The sequence below is a fragment of the Aythya marila genome (genome assembly GCF_965140915.1).
Source record: "Aythya marila genome assembly, chromosome: 7".
Lineage (NCBI taxonomy): Eukaryota > Metazoa > Chordata > Aves > Anseriformes > Anatidae > Aythya > Aythya marila.
In genome coordinates, this window is record NC_139048.1 from 19178435 (window position 1) to 19194831 (window position 16397).

Below are 16397 nucleotides of genomic sequence, written 5' to 3' on the forward strand. Positions count from 1 at the left end.
TAACAAAATGAACATGCACAAATTTTTATCCTTCTGGTTGAGTAGTCCCATGGTTCCCGTGTTGCCCTTCAGAGTGGGATAACATTTCTATTTGAGCCAGACTACAAAAGCAGAATTTCAGGTTGAGATAAGTAGTGTACGGTACGTGAGGATAAAGTTACTGTCCCCTTCTGTGGCTGTGCATTTGGAAGAGATGTTTTTAGTAGTGAGCTACCCATGAGTCTGAGGGCTGCTGCTTTTAAGAAGACAGTCCAGTCCTTCTCCCTGACCCTTTTTTAGTTTTTGAACTAATCAGAATAAGGCTGTTTATAAATGACTGCCTTTCTGCAGCTAGTGCTGCTGCCTGCTTTTAGGGTGAGTCAATGGGAAGCAAATTACACCTGTGTTCTAGCAGAGCAGGGCTTTGTATTTCACTTGAAAATAAGTTAATCTGCCCTAGATGTTGCAACTTCCCACAACACCTTTAGTTGCCAGAAGGTGCAATGCTGGTAGTTCAGACTGCTTTCACGAGAAAATATTTGACTCTTAAATGCGTATCTGATTACAGTGACAATTGGGTACCTACATAAATCTGGCTTTTTGCTGGATCTATTTGGACTACCTGATTTGGATTTGGATTACCTGATGGAACTAGATTAATATCTGCAAAAAGCACCTGCTTAGGGGAGGGACCACAGAAATGTCTGTACTTACAATGTGCTCTCCTGGCTTTAGGTGCGGTGGGGAGACAAAGGATCAACAGAGGAAGGAGCAAAACTGGAAAAACCCAAAAATGCTATTATTAAGCTGCCAGAGCAGGAGTATGAGCCATGGGAACCCAAGCCCAAAAAGCCCCACGTGAGAAAACCGCCTTCTCAGCGGAAGTGGTACACTCCAATCAAGGTAATGAGTCTGCTCCTTGGTTTGACAAAATCTTACGTCCTACATGCTACTACATCCTGCCTCCATAGTGCAGCCCTTCTTATGGTGGATCTGGTAGAGCTTGTATATAGAAAAGTGGCCTCAACTTTGCCCACTTGTTGGAACGTGTTGCACCAGGCCCTGTGTTGCCACAGTTTTTGGGGGTAGAGGGGTGTGTTGGAGGGCAGGAGCAGAAATCTTCCTGCTCTTAGCTCACCCCTTTTTGGAAATTCTGCGCTGACTGGGTCGCAACAGCAGATATCTCAGCTCTTCTGGGAAAGGTCCCAGCTGTATGCTCTTTCACGGCAACATACAAGGAGGATCAGATGGAGTGCCCTGTCCTTGCTTCAGCTGCAATGTGGCTAAGGCCTGGGGTTGGGATTCAGCTCTCTTCCCTTCTAGTTCAGCCACAAGATGTAGTGTTTGATTTTGGGTACGTCACTCAGTCTCTCCGTGCTTTTTCATCCTCATTTCTCCTGTGTCATTATAGTATCTGATGTCTCCCCATCCCTAATGTATGTATCCTCACACAACCCCAGAGCTGTTATCTCAGCTTACAGCTAAGGAAGCTGGAGGGCTCGTGCCGATGGAGGCAGGAACATACCACACTCATCCCAGAAACCTGTGGCCAAGTCCCAAACCAGTGCTTTGTGGGTGCAGGAATGAAGTTCCACCTTCCCCATCCTGCTGTGGCTGGTTCACAGATGGGTTTAACAGTGCTTGAATTTATTGGCTGGAAAGTACCTGTGAATTTTGATGCCTGCCTAAGTCTAGTGGCTGTTTATCTAATACAGAACACTTTCATTGTTCTGCGTGTTGCTAATATAACTCCATAAAGAGGTACAGTTAGGTGCTGTTCACATTAAACTTGTCATCTTCAGTGAATTTTGAGCAGGGTGAGTGTGGCCCACTGTGTATAAGGTATGTGTTACCACATTGAGGTCTCTATTCTGGCTCTCTGGCATGCATGGGGCAAAGGCCAAGGACCAATTTTCATACAGTTTGATACAGAAAGGCTGCATCAGCTCAGCTGTAGTTTAATTTCATGATGTTATCCCAAGCTTTCTTGGTCATCTCATGTGATTTTTATTTCAGGGCAAACTTGATGCACTATGGGCTTTGGTTCGACGCGGCTATGATCAAGTCTCTCTTATGAGACCACAGCCAGGGGATAAGGTAAGGTGTCACAAACAAATTGTCATTCCATTTCCCTGTTAGGAGTATCAGTGTGCTATCCTTCTCCCTGCTTTTTTTTTTTTTGTGTATGTGAAAACTTGTCTTTTTATGTTACCCCAAGGCTAAAAATTTGTCATGAGAACCAGAGATTTCAAAATGAGCTAAAATGTTTGCAGTGGCATCTGTTTAAAAGTATTGCCCCAAAAGGTCAACAGCGATATCTCCACTGTTATGATTTGAGCAGACTGAGGTGGAAGCTGACCAGCTTTGGTAGCATCTTTCTCTCTTTCATTAATGTAAATTCTTAGCCTCGCTTTCCTGCACACATCTGTTGGAATCAAAGAAAAGGTTCTCTGGTGGACTGCTAGTTTTGTAAAACTACTACTGCATATTAAATTCAACATCATATTTCTGAAGTTTGGTAGGAAGGATAATGGCTTTTCAGATTTGATAATAAAATTGATTGCTAACGAGAAACTATGAACAGTACAGATCATGAAGAAATAACCTCTAGCAAAGTTAATGGAGAAAAAGATTTCCTTGGAACTCTGAGCAGAGATGCATCTCTTCTCCATATCTTGTATGGAGGCATAGGATATCCCCTGTCTTCATAAAGTCAAATGCAGATCAGGAATAGATTCTTCTTGGGACAAAGCAGGGAGTTTGTGCCTCTGAGCCACACAGCTGTCTGCCTGCTGCTCCAGGGTCACTTGTGATACCAGGAGCTCTCTGCTTCCCCATGAGAGCCTGGCAAGTTACAGTTGTCTATTGTGCTGTCCTGGAGGAAAAACTCCATAATAGTTGAGTGCTGCTGCTTTTTTTCTTTTTGCCTTCAGATTTGTCCTTCCACAGTGGAGCTTTTAAACACAAGGATCAAGCAGAGATGATAGTATCTTTCTTCTCTGCCCCATGGCCATTCTGTACTCAGAATAAGTATATTTCATCACCTTTGCTTTTGGTTGAAAGGGTTATAGAGCTACAGCAGTGGGGGCCATCAGGTGCTCTCCTGGGGTGGTTGTGGTGCAGGGGGCCTTGTGCTGGGCTTGTCTGCCAGGTTGATTTTAATCTCTGAAAACAGGCTTAAAATTAGCCCTACTTTCCATCATCTTGGGCAAAGAAGTTGCAACCCTCTGGCTTTTGGCAAAATCTCATTAGGGCTTTTTTCTAGTTATTAACCAAATGTTCAGATTTGCTGTTTAAACTGCACTGTCTTCAATTTTTCTTTGGGTGTGTGAGGGCACTAAGAGAACAAACTCAGTATCCCATGCTACTTTGTAAGATGTCCTTTTAACTTGTTTCACCAAGCTGCATTTTCATGGCAGCTGTGCTCGAGACACCTTATTTACTTTTTAAGCACGATCTAGAGCTTCTGAATAGGCTCTTTAGGCCCAGCTGTATTTTGATAGCGCTAACATTGTATACTACGAATCTATCCTCTGCCTTTTACTGGCTTGGCTGTTATGTTTCTATGGGTGCAGAGCACAACAGAGCCTCTGTTAGCCTGCGTGGCTGAGAAACATGCAGGGGCTGGCTCAGAACAGGGATGCTCAGTTACTTGCTTTCCAGCTCTGCTGCAGGGAGGACGGGTGACTCAAAAGAGGCTATGTAAAGCAGAGCAAGCTGAAGGATTATTGTATCAGGGCAAACATTAGAAAATCAAACGTACATCTGGGAAATAGGGTGGAAAGAATCCTATTGAGCCAGATTTGGTGGAAGAATAGAATAATCTCTGTTCCCTGGTCTGTGAAATTAACTAAAGCTGAAGAAAATTGAATGGGAAACAAGAAAATAACTGGACATCATTCTGCTGTATAAATAAAGAGCATCACAGGCCTGTGTTTCATGGAGAAATCTAGCACAGAAGAGCAAGGCTATGGATTGTTCAGTGGACTTTTCCAATTCTTTTTGACTTTAGATTTTGGTGAGGAGGGATTGCATGAGTATATTTGAGTATATTGCATGAGTATATATGAGTATATTGCATAAGTATGCATACTCATGCATACTTACCTGTATACACACGTGCGCATCCATACATCCTGGCTAAAGGATAGGTGGAGGGCTGTAGGGAGCTGGAGGAGCCGGGCTGCCCCAAGAGCCCATGCAAGGATGTGGTCACTCCCGCCCAGATGTGCAGGAGTGAGGTGGTCAACAGGCTTTTGGTTTACTGCTGGTACTTACGGAGGCATGCATTTTCAGTGCGATGTTGTTCCTTGGTCATCCCAAGGCTGCTACCCCTCTCTTCTACCAGTGATTTGGGGCTTAGAGCACCAGTGGTCACTGCCTTACGCAACTCTTGTGGCTCAACAGAGGGGTTGACAGCTCTGAGGTGGTCAGGTGAGCTACCTGTGGCTTGGGATACTTGCTCGGGTTGCCCTTGCTACCTTGAGGGCTTCTCCCATCACTCTGTAGTGATGTCCTTCTGTATCAAGGCATAGGTTTGCCATACCCACTGGTGGGGCCCTCTAACTGAAAAGTGCAGCATCAGGTCTGAGTTGTACAGTGTGGGCAGATATAAAAGCTCTTCAGTCTTCTAGGAATACATTTAGGAATCTCCTGCTACTGAATGAGGGTTCCTTTATACATGTTCTTCAAAGCAATGCTAGCTTGGGATGCCCCCAGGCAATGGCATGTGGTGATGGTTTCTTATTTGATTTTTTTATTCTTTTTTCCACATATAATATTTGTTTTCCTTGACAAAAGGAGACTCTGGTTGCCAATGAGGAATTTACTGACGGAGCTGGAACATGGCCCTGCAGTAGCCTTGGTGCCAACACCACTGGTGGGACCAGCAGGACCAGCTGTGTTGACTGCTTCTCCTCTGCTTCCCCTGTGAAATTCAGGAGTTTGTGATCTTGCCAGCGGACTGCTATAAAGATTAGGGTTTGGGAAATAGGCATACATGAATATCTCAAAGTATTTAATAGAAGCCCCAGCAGCTGGAGGGGCAGGGGCAGGGTTATTCAGGCAGGTTCTCAGTACTCTGCAAAAGGGAGCTTTTGAGCTGCTCTTCTTCAGCCTACTGGATCGAAAGTGGGTGTGTTAACAATGCCATCAAATATACATTAAGAGTTCCGATATGTACAGAGAGGAAGGTGAAATGCTTCTTTCAAATGGTCTGCTTAGCTGCTGCTTTCAGCAAATCCATTCCATTTTGCATTTCAGCACATACTGTCACAGGAAATTCTCAGCAGTTTGGTTTACCAAAAACCTCAGCTAAAAAAAGATACTGTCCCCCCTCCCCTCCCGCAAAATAGCTCTTGTTTACTTAAAGCTTTAGAAAGTGATCCTACTTTTGTCACTGAAAATTACCTGCAGCAGTGAGAGAGAGTGTAGACTGGATTTTGCTGTCACTGTTACCCTTGTATACCCATGGGACTGTACTCAGAAAAAAAGTAATGCTTTACCAGTCTAACCTTTGGTTAGCATTTGCAAAATCTATTTTTGGGGAAAGGGACTAGAAGCAGACTGTGGTACAAAAATTGGATTTTTTTTTCCTATTTATTCCCCCCAAACTGAACGTAAAAAGGCTGTGCTTCATTCAAAAATTTAACAAACTATGAGTGGCTGCTCACGCTGGAAGCCAGGACTTGTGTCCTTTCAAGTTCTACATACAGATCCACTGCATGACTTGGAGTAAGTCGTGGCAACTGGGATTTTAAACATAAGGCTTTGAAATGAGGAGATGGGTTCCTTATTCTGTGAATCCCTTTCAAAGCAATTACTCTTAAGCTGGTGTGTTTGTTAATGTTCAGAACATCTGAATATTGTCAAATTTTGAGTGATTCTTAGTAAAGCTGACAATGGATTATAAGTGCCTTAGTTTTCCCAACTGCAAAATAATCTTGAGAACACAATGTTTGCCTTCCTTACAGCTGTGAGGTTTAATTAAGTCCTGACAGGCACTTGGGACTCCTCAGACGAAAGGTGGGACACCAAGCCTATCGGTTATTAATGACTTGTCATTATTTTCTGGCTACTACCCACAGGTGGTCAGTGGTTTGAAAGCAGCCCACGGGAATGGCAGCACCCGCCTGTCACTCTACACTAGCTGCTCACTTACCAGTGCTAGTTGGAGCTCAGACTAATTACTGCTTTTCAAGCCTGGGTAATGGCCTTTAATAGGTTTCTCTGCAGATCAGAGCTGTATTGTAATTACCCAAGTAGCAATTGGCAGATCTATGGGGGTGCTGGAAAAGCAGCACTGTTCTCCTTCAGACTGTATGCTGTAGGAGATGTATGCTGTTTGAGGGTTTTTCTCCATATCTTTAACCTTCCTGGAGCCAATTATCTTCATAGATAGAAAGAGAATTCTATCTGAAGAATTCAGGAGACTGGGACATTGCCACAGTAGGGTGATCTTTGTCACTTTTGATGAAAATAACACATGTAGCCCCTACCTGACTTATTTTTCTTTTGGCAAAGGAGACCAGTATTTGTAAAGTTAATTCCTGCTATAAGAGACATGGTATGGGGGGGAAGCTCCCTGGTGCAGGGCCTGTGTCCTAATGCATGGTTCCCAGGATACGCTGAGCACTGCAGCTGGAAACATAATCAGTGACTAATGAGTTTCCTGTCCTGTAAGAAGCCCACATACTGGCACTACCTCTCACTTGTGCCAAGTTCATGTTATTTCTGTCGCAGAAGAAGGGCTTACAAATGGGCTTTTTGGTAGATGCTGCCTGTCTGCCCCCATGCAGATCAGTGGTGTGTCCAGGGCTTTGGGAGCCACAGGCACATTCTGCAGCAACCACTGAAAGAGGCTCTTCTGAAGGTTGGTGCAGATCCCAGGGCTGGTGCTACTCAGCATGGGCTGCACAGCAGAATGAAGAAGGATTGGCATTGTGATTAAGACACTGAGCTGTGTCTTCAGATACTCTGGCTTTACCTGATGTAAGTTGCTTTATGTCTGTTGTACTGTAATTCCCCACCAATAAATGAGATTAAGTTCTAGGTCAGTGAGACTGCGCCTGTCAGCATTTTGAGCGTTTCAGAGATTGGCTCTGTTAGGTAGATAGGGTGGTGATATTCTATTACTGTTAAAGCATATGTAAGTTTGATACTTTGATTTTTTTATTATTTTTTTTAAGGCAAAGGAACAGGTTCATTAGATCTGATTCTCAGTGCTTATAGGGAACATGACCCTGGGTTAAGAACCAGTGGCTTATTTCCTTGCTAACTGTGACCTTGATGTGTCTGTCGTTGGTGGATGTCATCAAGATTTTCTAGGCAGGACTGCATTGCTGCTCTAATAATACTTGGAATAGAACGTGTGAGCTGTACAGGCCTGGTTTGAATTCAGTTGAGTATTCTTGGGTTTAGGAGGAGTGCCCTTTGATCAACGCTGAACCCCATGTTGCCTTCTTTCACACTGCTGGGAAATGCATCCCTCATTGTCTTCTGAGTTGGGTAATAGTCCAGAACTTAACCTAACCAGCCTTTCTTAGCTCTCTGCTTACGTACTTCTGTTAGCTGTGAAGGAATCTGATTCCCCATGTGGAGAATGAGTAATGCCATGACTTTAAAGATGCCTTAAAGATGTTTGAGTTCTAGAAATAAAATTGCTGTGATATATTAATACTGTTATTCATTCTAAGTTTATTATACAGAATGTTAACTAAAGATGAAAAGGTATTGCATCATTGCTGTCTACAGAGGAGCTGTAATTCTGGATGCCTCTGTTCTTGTATAATCTATTGTGGTTCATGTTGTGGTACCAGAGGACTACCCAAAATCACTGTCTGCTATTGTATGTGGGTAGCACAAAGATACTATGCGACCTGAGAGCTTATAAGCTATATTTGTTAAGTTACTTAATCTTACTTTGAACATAAACATCAGGTAAGTATCAAAATCCTCCAGACTTCTATGGCAGTTTTAGTCTCAGATAGGAAGCCAAGTTCTGTGCATTTGCAGCAAAAACTTTGGTATTTTCTACAACATTTTAAGGTCTTTCTGCTTTTTTTTTTTCACATTAAATATTTTTTTCTTCTCTGCTTTTTGGGTTATTTCTAGGGAATATAATTACATAAGTACAAACCTCAGTCTTCACTGGCTGATAACTTTCAGGAGTGGGGTTCATAGAAATTTTGAAGTGAAGCTCACAAAGTAGTGTCCCTTCTTGCAATGATAAAGACTGGGCACTCTGAGTGTTGAATTTCCTTAGGGGTCTGAGGAAAAATGAAAGTGTACCTATGTTTTATGTTTTTCTTGTTGTTTTGTGCTTCTGAGGGGATAAGTCATTACCTCTGGTAAACTGGGACTAGGGTGTATAGCAAGAATTTGTGTGAGCGATGGCAATCAGTTACTTGTGGAAGAGCTTTGTCTGCTTCAAAGTGCAGAACTGGTACTTGATAGACTGATCATGCTGCATAGGGGAAGCGTGGCAGGGACAGTTTTTCATAGGGTGTTAGGTCTCTATAGTGCACTACAAATAGGAAGGAAAGTTCCATGTTGGGACTTCAGAACCTGAACTGCTTCACTGGTGTGTTCATTCCTAGAAATAAGATGTCTTTGTCCCAAGGGGCTCTTCCATCCAGCTTAACATAGGAGCTTTGAGGCAAGTAGAGGTTTTCTGTGCTTTCAAATTATGCTAATACTGATAATGAATTGTAGTAGTCATCCTAGGAGGGGAAAGTCCTTGTGAGATGAGCACAGAGGTAATGTGAAAATTGCAATTTTACCATCTACTTGTCCTAGACAGCAGCAGAGCCTCCTAAGGGCCAGTTACTCAGAGAGGGCTTGGGCATGCTAGTATTTGTTTCCAAATTTTAAACAAAGAGGCAATTTATCTTCACAGTGGGCCCAAGTTTTATGTTTTTGTCTAAGTCAAGGAAAATTAATAGCCATTTTCTCTAGAAAGCTCTCAGTCTCCAACGTTATCCTATATGCTGGGTGCATAAAGAGCCTAGTGCTCTTCCTCTCTGTATATCACAACCTAAATCTGGCTCCTGCAGAGACGATGAAACAATTCACCCTGGAAAGCACAGTGACAATTACAGTTGGAGCAAGACCACTTGTGGTCCTTTGTGGCCTCCTTTGCTCCTCCCAGCAACCCGCTGACACCTCAAGGTTAGGCCTGTCATGCCCAGCAAGTATTTGTTGCTATTGTTGCTATGCTCCAAAGCCCTCTGTGTTCTAGGTGATGTGCACATGCAACCTCCTTTTCCCTGAAAATGCTAAGGAAATGAGAAAAAATCTTTTGCAAACTAACCGCTGTTTTTTCCCTTGAACCACATTCTAGTCTGGTCAGCATTCAAGTGTGGAAATGTGTGGTGCTGTGGTTGAAACAAGGGATGTGAGTCACGAGTCCTGAACTTGTATGTACCAGTTTTTTTTTTCCCAAGTTTCTGCCTGACCTTGGGTAGACGATACAACCTAGCAGTGTCTCTTCTCACTTCCTCTACTTTAGGAGCTTCATCCGTAAAAGTTGGCAGCCAAGAGGAAGGCAGCAAATTGTGCATCATGAGTGCAGGTTTAGGTTTGACTTAAGCAAGATATTTCTGTCAGGTTTGGATGGGGTTTGGTTTAGCATTACTATATTTGGAAATTGGTAGCGAACATAAAGGATGACTGATGGACCATTACTTTGTTTATGCTTATTGTCATCCATTTCTATCCCTTTCACCATTTCAGCTTTTTAGGGCTCAGAATTGACAGACCTTGTTATGCTTTGCACTGAGAGCTACTTCAGCCACAACCTCAGCAAGGTCCAAGACATGTGATGTTTTGTACATTCCTGCAAGATATCTTGTGACTCTGGCCCTTCTTTCAGGAGGTGTCTGTAGTCCATTGCTGCATTTTCTTGCTAAGGCAAGGCTGGAAAAAACATGCAGCTTCCTGCTGAATGGAGCATGATGCAAATTATTTAATAGTCCTGACTTCTTTACTGGGATAGGTTTTCCATGTCTAACACCTGCTGTGTTGTTCTTTCCTCCTGTTCTTAAGCTGGAAAAGTGGTAGCAGGCATGTGAGAGACGGGTTGTATGGATATGCTCATCATGAAGTTTATTTTGCTGAAGGTCCCTGATCCTAGCTTAAAAGAGCCAATTTCTCCATCTGATTCCTGTCTGATTTCTCCTGGTGTAGGTTGGAAGTAGCCCACTTCTCTTCCATGTGCTCTTGCACTGACTTTGAACTTGAGTAGATTTCTCCTAGAGGACCCCTTCCTGATTTTAAGCAATGCCCTGCACAGATTGAGCTGTGAGGTGGGAGCAGTGTCTGCAGGTGTGCATGTCATGTTGGCCTGTAAGCAGTTTTCTGCTGCTTCTTGGATCATTCTTGTGCCTTTGAATTCATCTTGTTGTAATTTTCAGTTTATTAGATGTTTACCTACAGCTATTGTAAGGCACTCGCTGTTACCATATGAGTGATTTATAGCCCACAATATAGTGATTTTCTTCCCCTCAGATAGCTCCATCATAAAAGGAGGGACCAAAAGTGATATCATTTTGCAGGTAAAGATGCCCTATAATACAGTGGATAAAGAAAGGGATGGACTAGATTCTTATTTTTTTTTAAAGCAGTGGTGAAGAATAAGTATATTGTCATTGTTGGACTCCACTTCTTTAAAATCTTTTAAAATCCTTTTCCATTCAGTCAACCCCACTTTCTCTTACCTGTAAATAGTTTTGGACTGACACCACTTTAGGTAACAATTCTGAGCTGCCAAATATATCACCATAAAAGTCACTGACAGGAGAGGACCTGTCAAACTAGAGGATGTATACAGAGCCAAACTCTCATACAAACAGATATTTTATGGTAATTATATTGTTTTGATTTGAGGTCTAATAACCAAAAATGGCTACATACAAAAAATAATTACATGTTAGTTATTGGTGTTTAATCTGTTAACAACAACGTCATTTAAGAATTAAAATTTAATCACCATTAATTATAACTAGAAATTAAATATAAATTACATATTTATTCAACTGAAAGCATGACCAACCACCAAACTGCTGATACAGGAATCCCTGACAATTCTGATACTTTATTTTTCAACTCAAAAGCAGTATCTCAGTCCCAAATATAAGACGGGTAGTTAGTAAAAGTTATTGGACTGTGTCTGAAAACAGGGCAGGGTTGGGTTTTATGTGACAAACTGTTTCAGTGGCTCACTAATTTCTAGCCTGTGTGCTGCAGGGTAATCAGTGCAATTCCCAGGAAATCCGTGAAGGTTTTAATGAGCCATGACATGTTCAGCACGCAGTCAGCATGAAGCAGTGCAGTGCAAAGAAGCTTTTGGCAAAGGCTGCTTCACGTAGATCCTGGCTGCTGAGGAGCCAGCTGCTAATCCTGATACTTGCCCAGCGGACTTGAGTAGTGGGAGCTCTGTACCTCCTTGGTTAGGCTCTTTGTATTAAAATAAATAAATAAATAAATTACTATCTATAATCTGCCTCATTCACAAATAGATCTAGTAGAACAGCTTTCAGTACTGCTGCTGGTTAGGATATTCAGTGTAGGTATTTCTACTAAAAAGTCTTTATTCTTTTAATCACTGCCCTCTAACGTCTCCAAAATTAAACTTTCTTTTGCAGAAGTCATTGATCTTAAAAGTGTATACCCCATCAGTTTCTGGGTGCTTGGGTCAAAACCTTTACTTAGCTAAAGTGATTGTGACTCTTTGTAGATGCTAGCACTTCAACGTATTCCTTTGCCTTATGGTTTGAAGTTTTAGCATTCCTTTTACTTTTACTGTGCTTTCCTCTCCTGAGTTTTTAGCTCACATAGAAACTTGGATCTGTTCTGTTGAGTTTTAGAACTCCACTTTTGCAATGAACTATTGATATTTAGAAAGTAAAGCTAAATGCTAATGAAATAAACACTAATGAAAAAGTCATTATATATATATATTAATTTTCATGGTCCCATATTTTGGACCACTTTGTGAGGATCTCTAAACTTGCGTTTTAGAGCAATTAAGCTTTGCAGGCATGTTCTATTTAATTCATTCTAAACCATAAAGGCAAGTATCATATTAATCCAAAATAAAGACTAAGATGTTTCAGTAAATATTTAATTGAAGCCAATTCTTCCGCAGTCATATACCCCCTCAGCTAGTCAAAATTGTGGCACTGAGAGTCCATAAGCAAAAATGAGGGTGAATGGAAACCCAAGTTAAGTTTATAATGGGAAGGATATCTTTTATTAGGTCAGCTAATACAGCTAGAAAGAGGAAACAGGCTGACCTTAGTGTGTACAAACATTCCATCGTGCACAGATAAAAGTGGATTTGATTTTTTTGCTAAATATCAATGTGTTTATTGTAATAGACGGAGAAAAGTGACAGTTGCTGGCAGATGGGGTGGATTTTTGAAACACTTTTTTCTGAAATGCTCTTATTATCATGGGTGAAGAGACTTGCCTATGACACTGAATTGCCTGGGTCCTTTTAACAGAATTGTTCCTTTCTATCAGAACCTTGCTGAGTAGTAGCTAAAAATTTTGAGGGGAACAAGCACTGAGGAGTGATATACTGAGCACTATGATGAAACTAGTCCAGAAACAAGATGCAGTGGCTTTCAAGAGGTTCCTCCCTTCCTCCCCCCAAACCACACACAAAAACACTTCCTAGGTGGTCGAGGAGGCATTGCCTAGAAGTACAAAGTGCCTGAATTGCACATGTGATTGTTACACTGGGATAAAAGCTGGAGCTGGGACAAGGGCAGATCCCGCTGCTTCAGTATTTGTACTTTTTGAAAAGCCAATTTGGCAAGCAGCGTAACAAGAGCCTAACAAGTGGATGGACATATGGGGAGGCAAAATAATTGTGCATTAGGAAGACTGTGCAGATGTGAGCTGAAGCAAGGGCGTAACTCCATATGGCGCATTGTTGACCTTCGGTTGGTGCCTGAATGACAGTAACGCCGTGCGGGTCGCAGCATCTGAGGGTTGCTGTCCTGGGAGTGGGGCTGAAACCAGACAGAACTGGATTTACGCAGATCATCTGCTTCGTAGACAACAAAGCAGCTACTCACAGCTGTTGTGCCTGCGATCACCATCATATTACTGCACCTTGCAACTCAGAACCCCTTCCCTAAAGTACTTGGTGTATACAATGCTCCTAGAAAAAAGATGCTTCTCCTTCCTTCTGTGCAAGGAGAGCAGAGGTACAGGATACTTTTGGATTAAAGTCTTAGTATTTCTGTGGTTTAAGAGACTTCAAATGCATTTGAAGAGGAAATTACTTAATCCTTTCAGACACAGTGTTAAAAATCTTGTGGTTACTTTAAGAAAGAGCTTATTTGAGAAACAGTCACAATTTTTTTGAAGCTAATCCCAGAGGGGTGTGCCTGCTAGGCAGAATTGCTGTGGCATTTTGTTTTTAGGATAGTATGATGAGTGCAGGGCTTAATTCTTCAATGCTGAAATCCTTTGAAATATACCAGAGAAGTTCAAACTGGCTTACGATTTATTGTCACTTGTTCTTCCCTTTCCCTTTTGGCTGTTAATCCTAACCCTAGCTAAAAGTTTGGCCTCAATTTATCAATGGCTGCTTGAAGTACTCAGGAAGATTTGCTCCAGTGTTCACCAGAAGTCTTTGATGTATGAGATTGTAGGGTAACGCTGGTAATCTTTTGTGAGGAAGTGTCACAATACATACATCGATCATCCGAGCCTCTGTCTGTCAGACTCTCCCAACCCAACCGTATTTTTCATGACACAATGCGGCGCATGGCCTTTAAATTACCCATCTGTCTGACAAATCAGTGAGTGTGGCAGAAACTGGCAGCAGTTTGACGTCGCCTATCACTTTAACTGAAGTGAAAGTAATGCAAACAGATTTATGGGATCCCCTTTGATTATAGACTATGAATATATTTGGAATTGATGTCTGGGGGAAAGACAACAGAGAGGCTGGAAAGGCTTGTAGGCAAAAGCACTAGTGCTGGGTTTGCAGCTTTGCATTTTTTTCTGGGAGATTGTTCTATTTTTTCTTGTATTTTTTTCTCCTCCCTCTATGTTGCATCTCATCTGAATACCTTTTTTTTTTTTTTTTTTTCTCCTGAATTGATTATTTGGCTGTTTTAAATTCATAAAGTTACAAATATCAAGACTGAATTTCCTTAAATGTTTTTGCAGTAGAGCTATTGAGTTTATCTGTAGTATTCATTGCCTAGCAGTAAATAGTACTGAATTCCAAAGTATGCTTTGGGTACAGCAGAGCACAGCAGAAGACAAATGACAGTTGGAGGCTGACAAGGATGGTCACTCACGGCAGTGCTGGGAAGGACTTGAGTTCTGTGACAGTGGAGCAAAGCACTGACTTGTGGTGTCTTTTGATCCAATGGTTTATCTCTGCAGAAGTCACTAAGACCTGGGCTTTTGCCCACTGAGGTCTCCTTGCATCTGGCCCCAGTACAGCGTTGCCTTGAGCCAGGTTCATACGCGAAGTCTGCTGTAACAAGCCTCCTTTTTCAGAAAGAGGATTTTATCCTATTTATTGAGGCTGTTGCTTAAGTGTAGTGGTGAATTTGTGATGGTGAAAACTGGGGCTGAGAGCTACTGAGTACATCTCATGTACAGGCAACAACATGTCCATTCAAATAACTCTTGGCTGCAGCTGAGCTCTTGAAGCCCTGAGCCATCCAATCCAACTAAGTGGTAGGGTGGTACCATTTGGGCGTTATTACATTTGTTGAATCATTTTCTAGGCTCTCTGGAGCTTGCACAAGGTTCTCTTGATGCATAGCAGAAACATGTCTGTTTGCCGTTCTTCAGAAAGTCATAAAATAAAGTGATTCCCTTCTTATTAAAGGAATAGTTTCATGAACCAAAATACAGGCATTGCAAGTCACTTAACAGATGGTTGTGGTTAAGCTGTGACGGCTTCTGCCTGAATTCTGGTGGAAGCTGTGATTCAGAAACTCAGGCAGTTCCCTAAACACCTTCAGTGTTTGTTTGTGCAAAGCAGCACTGTACCAGCAGCGATCTGTCCCTGGTATGGGATCTTATATCCCCATTGTCACAGCCATGTAACTACAGGGATCACAGTCTACAGCTGTATAGCCCTGAAGGAAGCTTTTATGAATCTGGAATCCTTCTCCTGATTTTCGCTTGAGAGGTGTTGGTATAACCTAGAGCTGAATTTGGTTTGTTGATTCCAGCATGCAGCCTAAACCTCTCGCCAGTGTTATGGCTTCGCAGGCCTTTCGAAACAATGGAGGGAAAGGTGCCTTCAGCAACATGCTTTCTAAACACACCAAACAGCTGTTTTACTTTTCCCCACCCAGTGTTTGTGCTGGAAAGAGAAAAACAGGTAACATTCCTCTCTATGCTAAACTGCAGAGGGCATCTGCATTAGGATGATTACTGTAAGAAACAAAACAGGCCTGCTGCACAAAGGAAAAAGTGCTGGCAAATGGAGTTCATCACCAATGAGGTGGGTATTTTCCTGCCTATGGTTACTTGTATGGAAACCAAGTCCCAGTTGCAATGAGGAAAATAAGTCTGTGTGCACTTTTTGATAAGTGCATAGGAGCTGTGAATGACCCTGTTCTCTATCTGAAGTGTTTATGAAGTGCTGCTGTGTTAAAATTCAGGGGCTGAGACTGGTGGGATTAGTTCACCAGGCATTTGAAGGCTCCTGTAAATGGGCAGTTGGCAGTGCCACTCGTGCATTTTCAGTCTTTACCTCCAGCCTTTGCATGTGATGATGAAAGGCCCTTCTGGCTTCCAGGTGCAGGCTGCTGCTGAGGTTGCAGCAGAGAGGTTGTTACCAAAGCGTCTCCTCCCACCTCTCCAGGTGAGGAGATGGGTACGGACATGCCAAGAATTGTAACTCTGCACCCAAGTTTGTGTCTGCATGATTTCATGAGGCTTTCGCAGCAATAGTGGACTCCTTTGTAACAAAACATGGTGGTCAATGGGAGAAGCAAGTAAAGCAGACAGCAGAGGTCCTGGTTCCTGAATGAGATTGTCCTGTAGATTTTGAAATGCCTCTGGCTGCTCCTCACAGGAAAGGCTTGGTGGTCTTTGGGGTCTGTCTGTATCTCTTCCTGTCTGGAACTTGGTTAGTGGGAACCTGTATAGAGCTTTGTTTTGGTTTAAGGAAATCCAGGTGTAGCTGTGTGTAGCCCATAGTTGTGAGTAAGATATCCTCAGCATTTGCTATTTTATTTTTATTTTTTCCCCAAACTTCATCTACTCCTGCTCCAAGATCCACAATTCTCCACCTGGTCTTGCCTGCCTGTATCCCACATCCATGCTGAAAATACACCCACTGGAGCTCCCTCTGCATAAATCCCACACCTCATAGGTTTTTATGAGGATGACAGAGAAGCCCCAGCTACATTTGGAGCAGAGAAGACAGA

The 16397-nt window shown here is 42.4% G+C and overlaps 1 protein-coding gene across 1 annotated transcript in view; it reads left to right on the forward strand.

The window, feature by feature from the left end:
- ANTXRL (ANTXR like) overlaps positions 1-16397 on the forward strand; it is a 55006-nt gene that overhangs the window by 32890 nt on the left and 5719 nt on the right. The window contains exons 16-17 of the mRNA XM_082764579.1: positions 715-882; positions 1996-2076. Coding sequence (XP_082620705.1) covers positions 715-882; positions 1996-2076 — 249 coding nt within the window. The remainder of the gene's footprint in view (positions 1-714; positions 883-1995; positions 2077-16397) is intronic.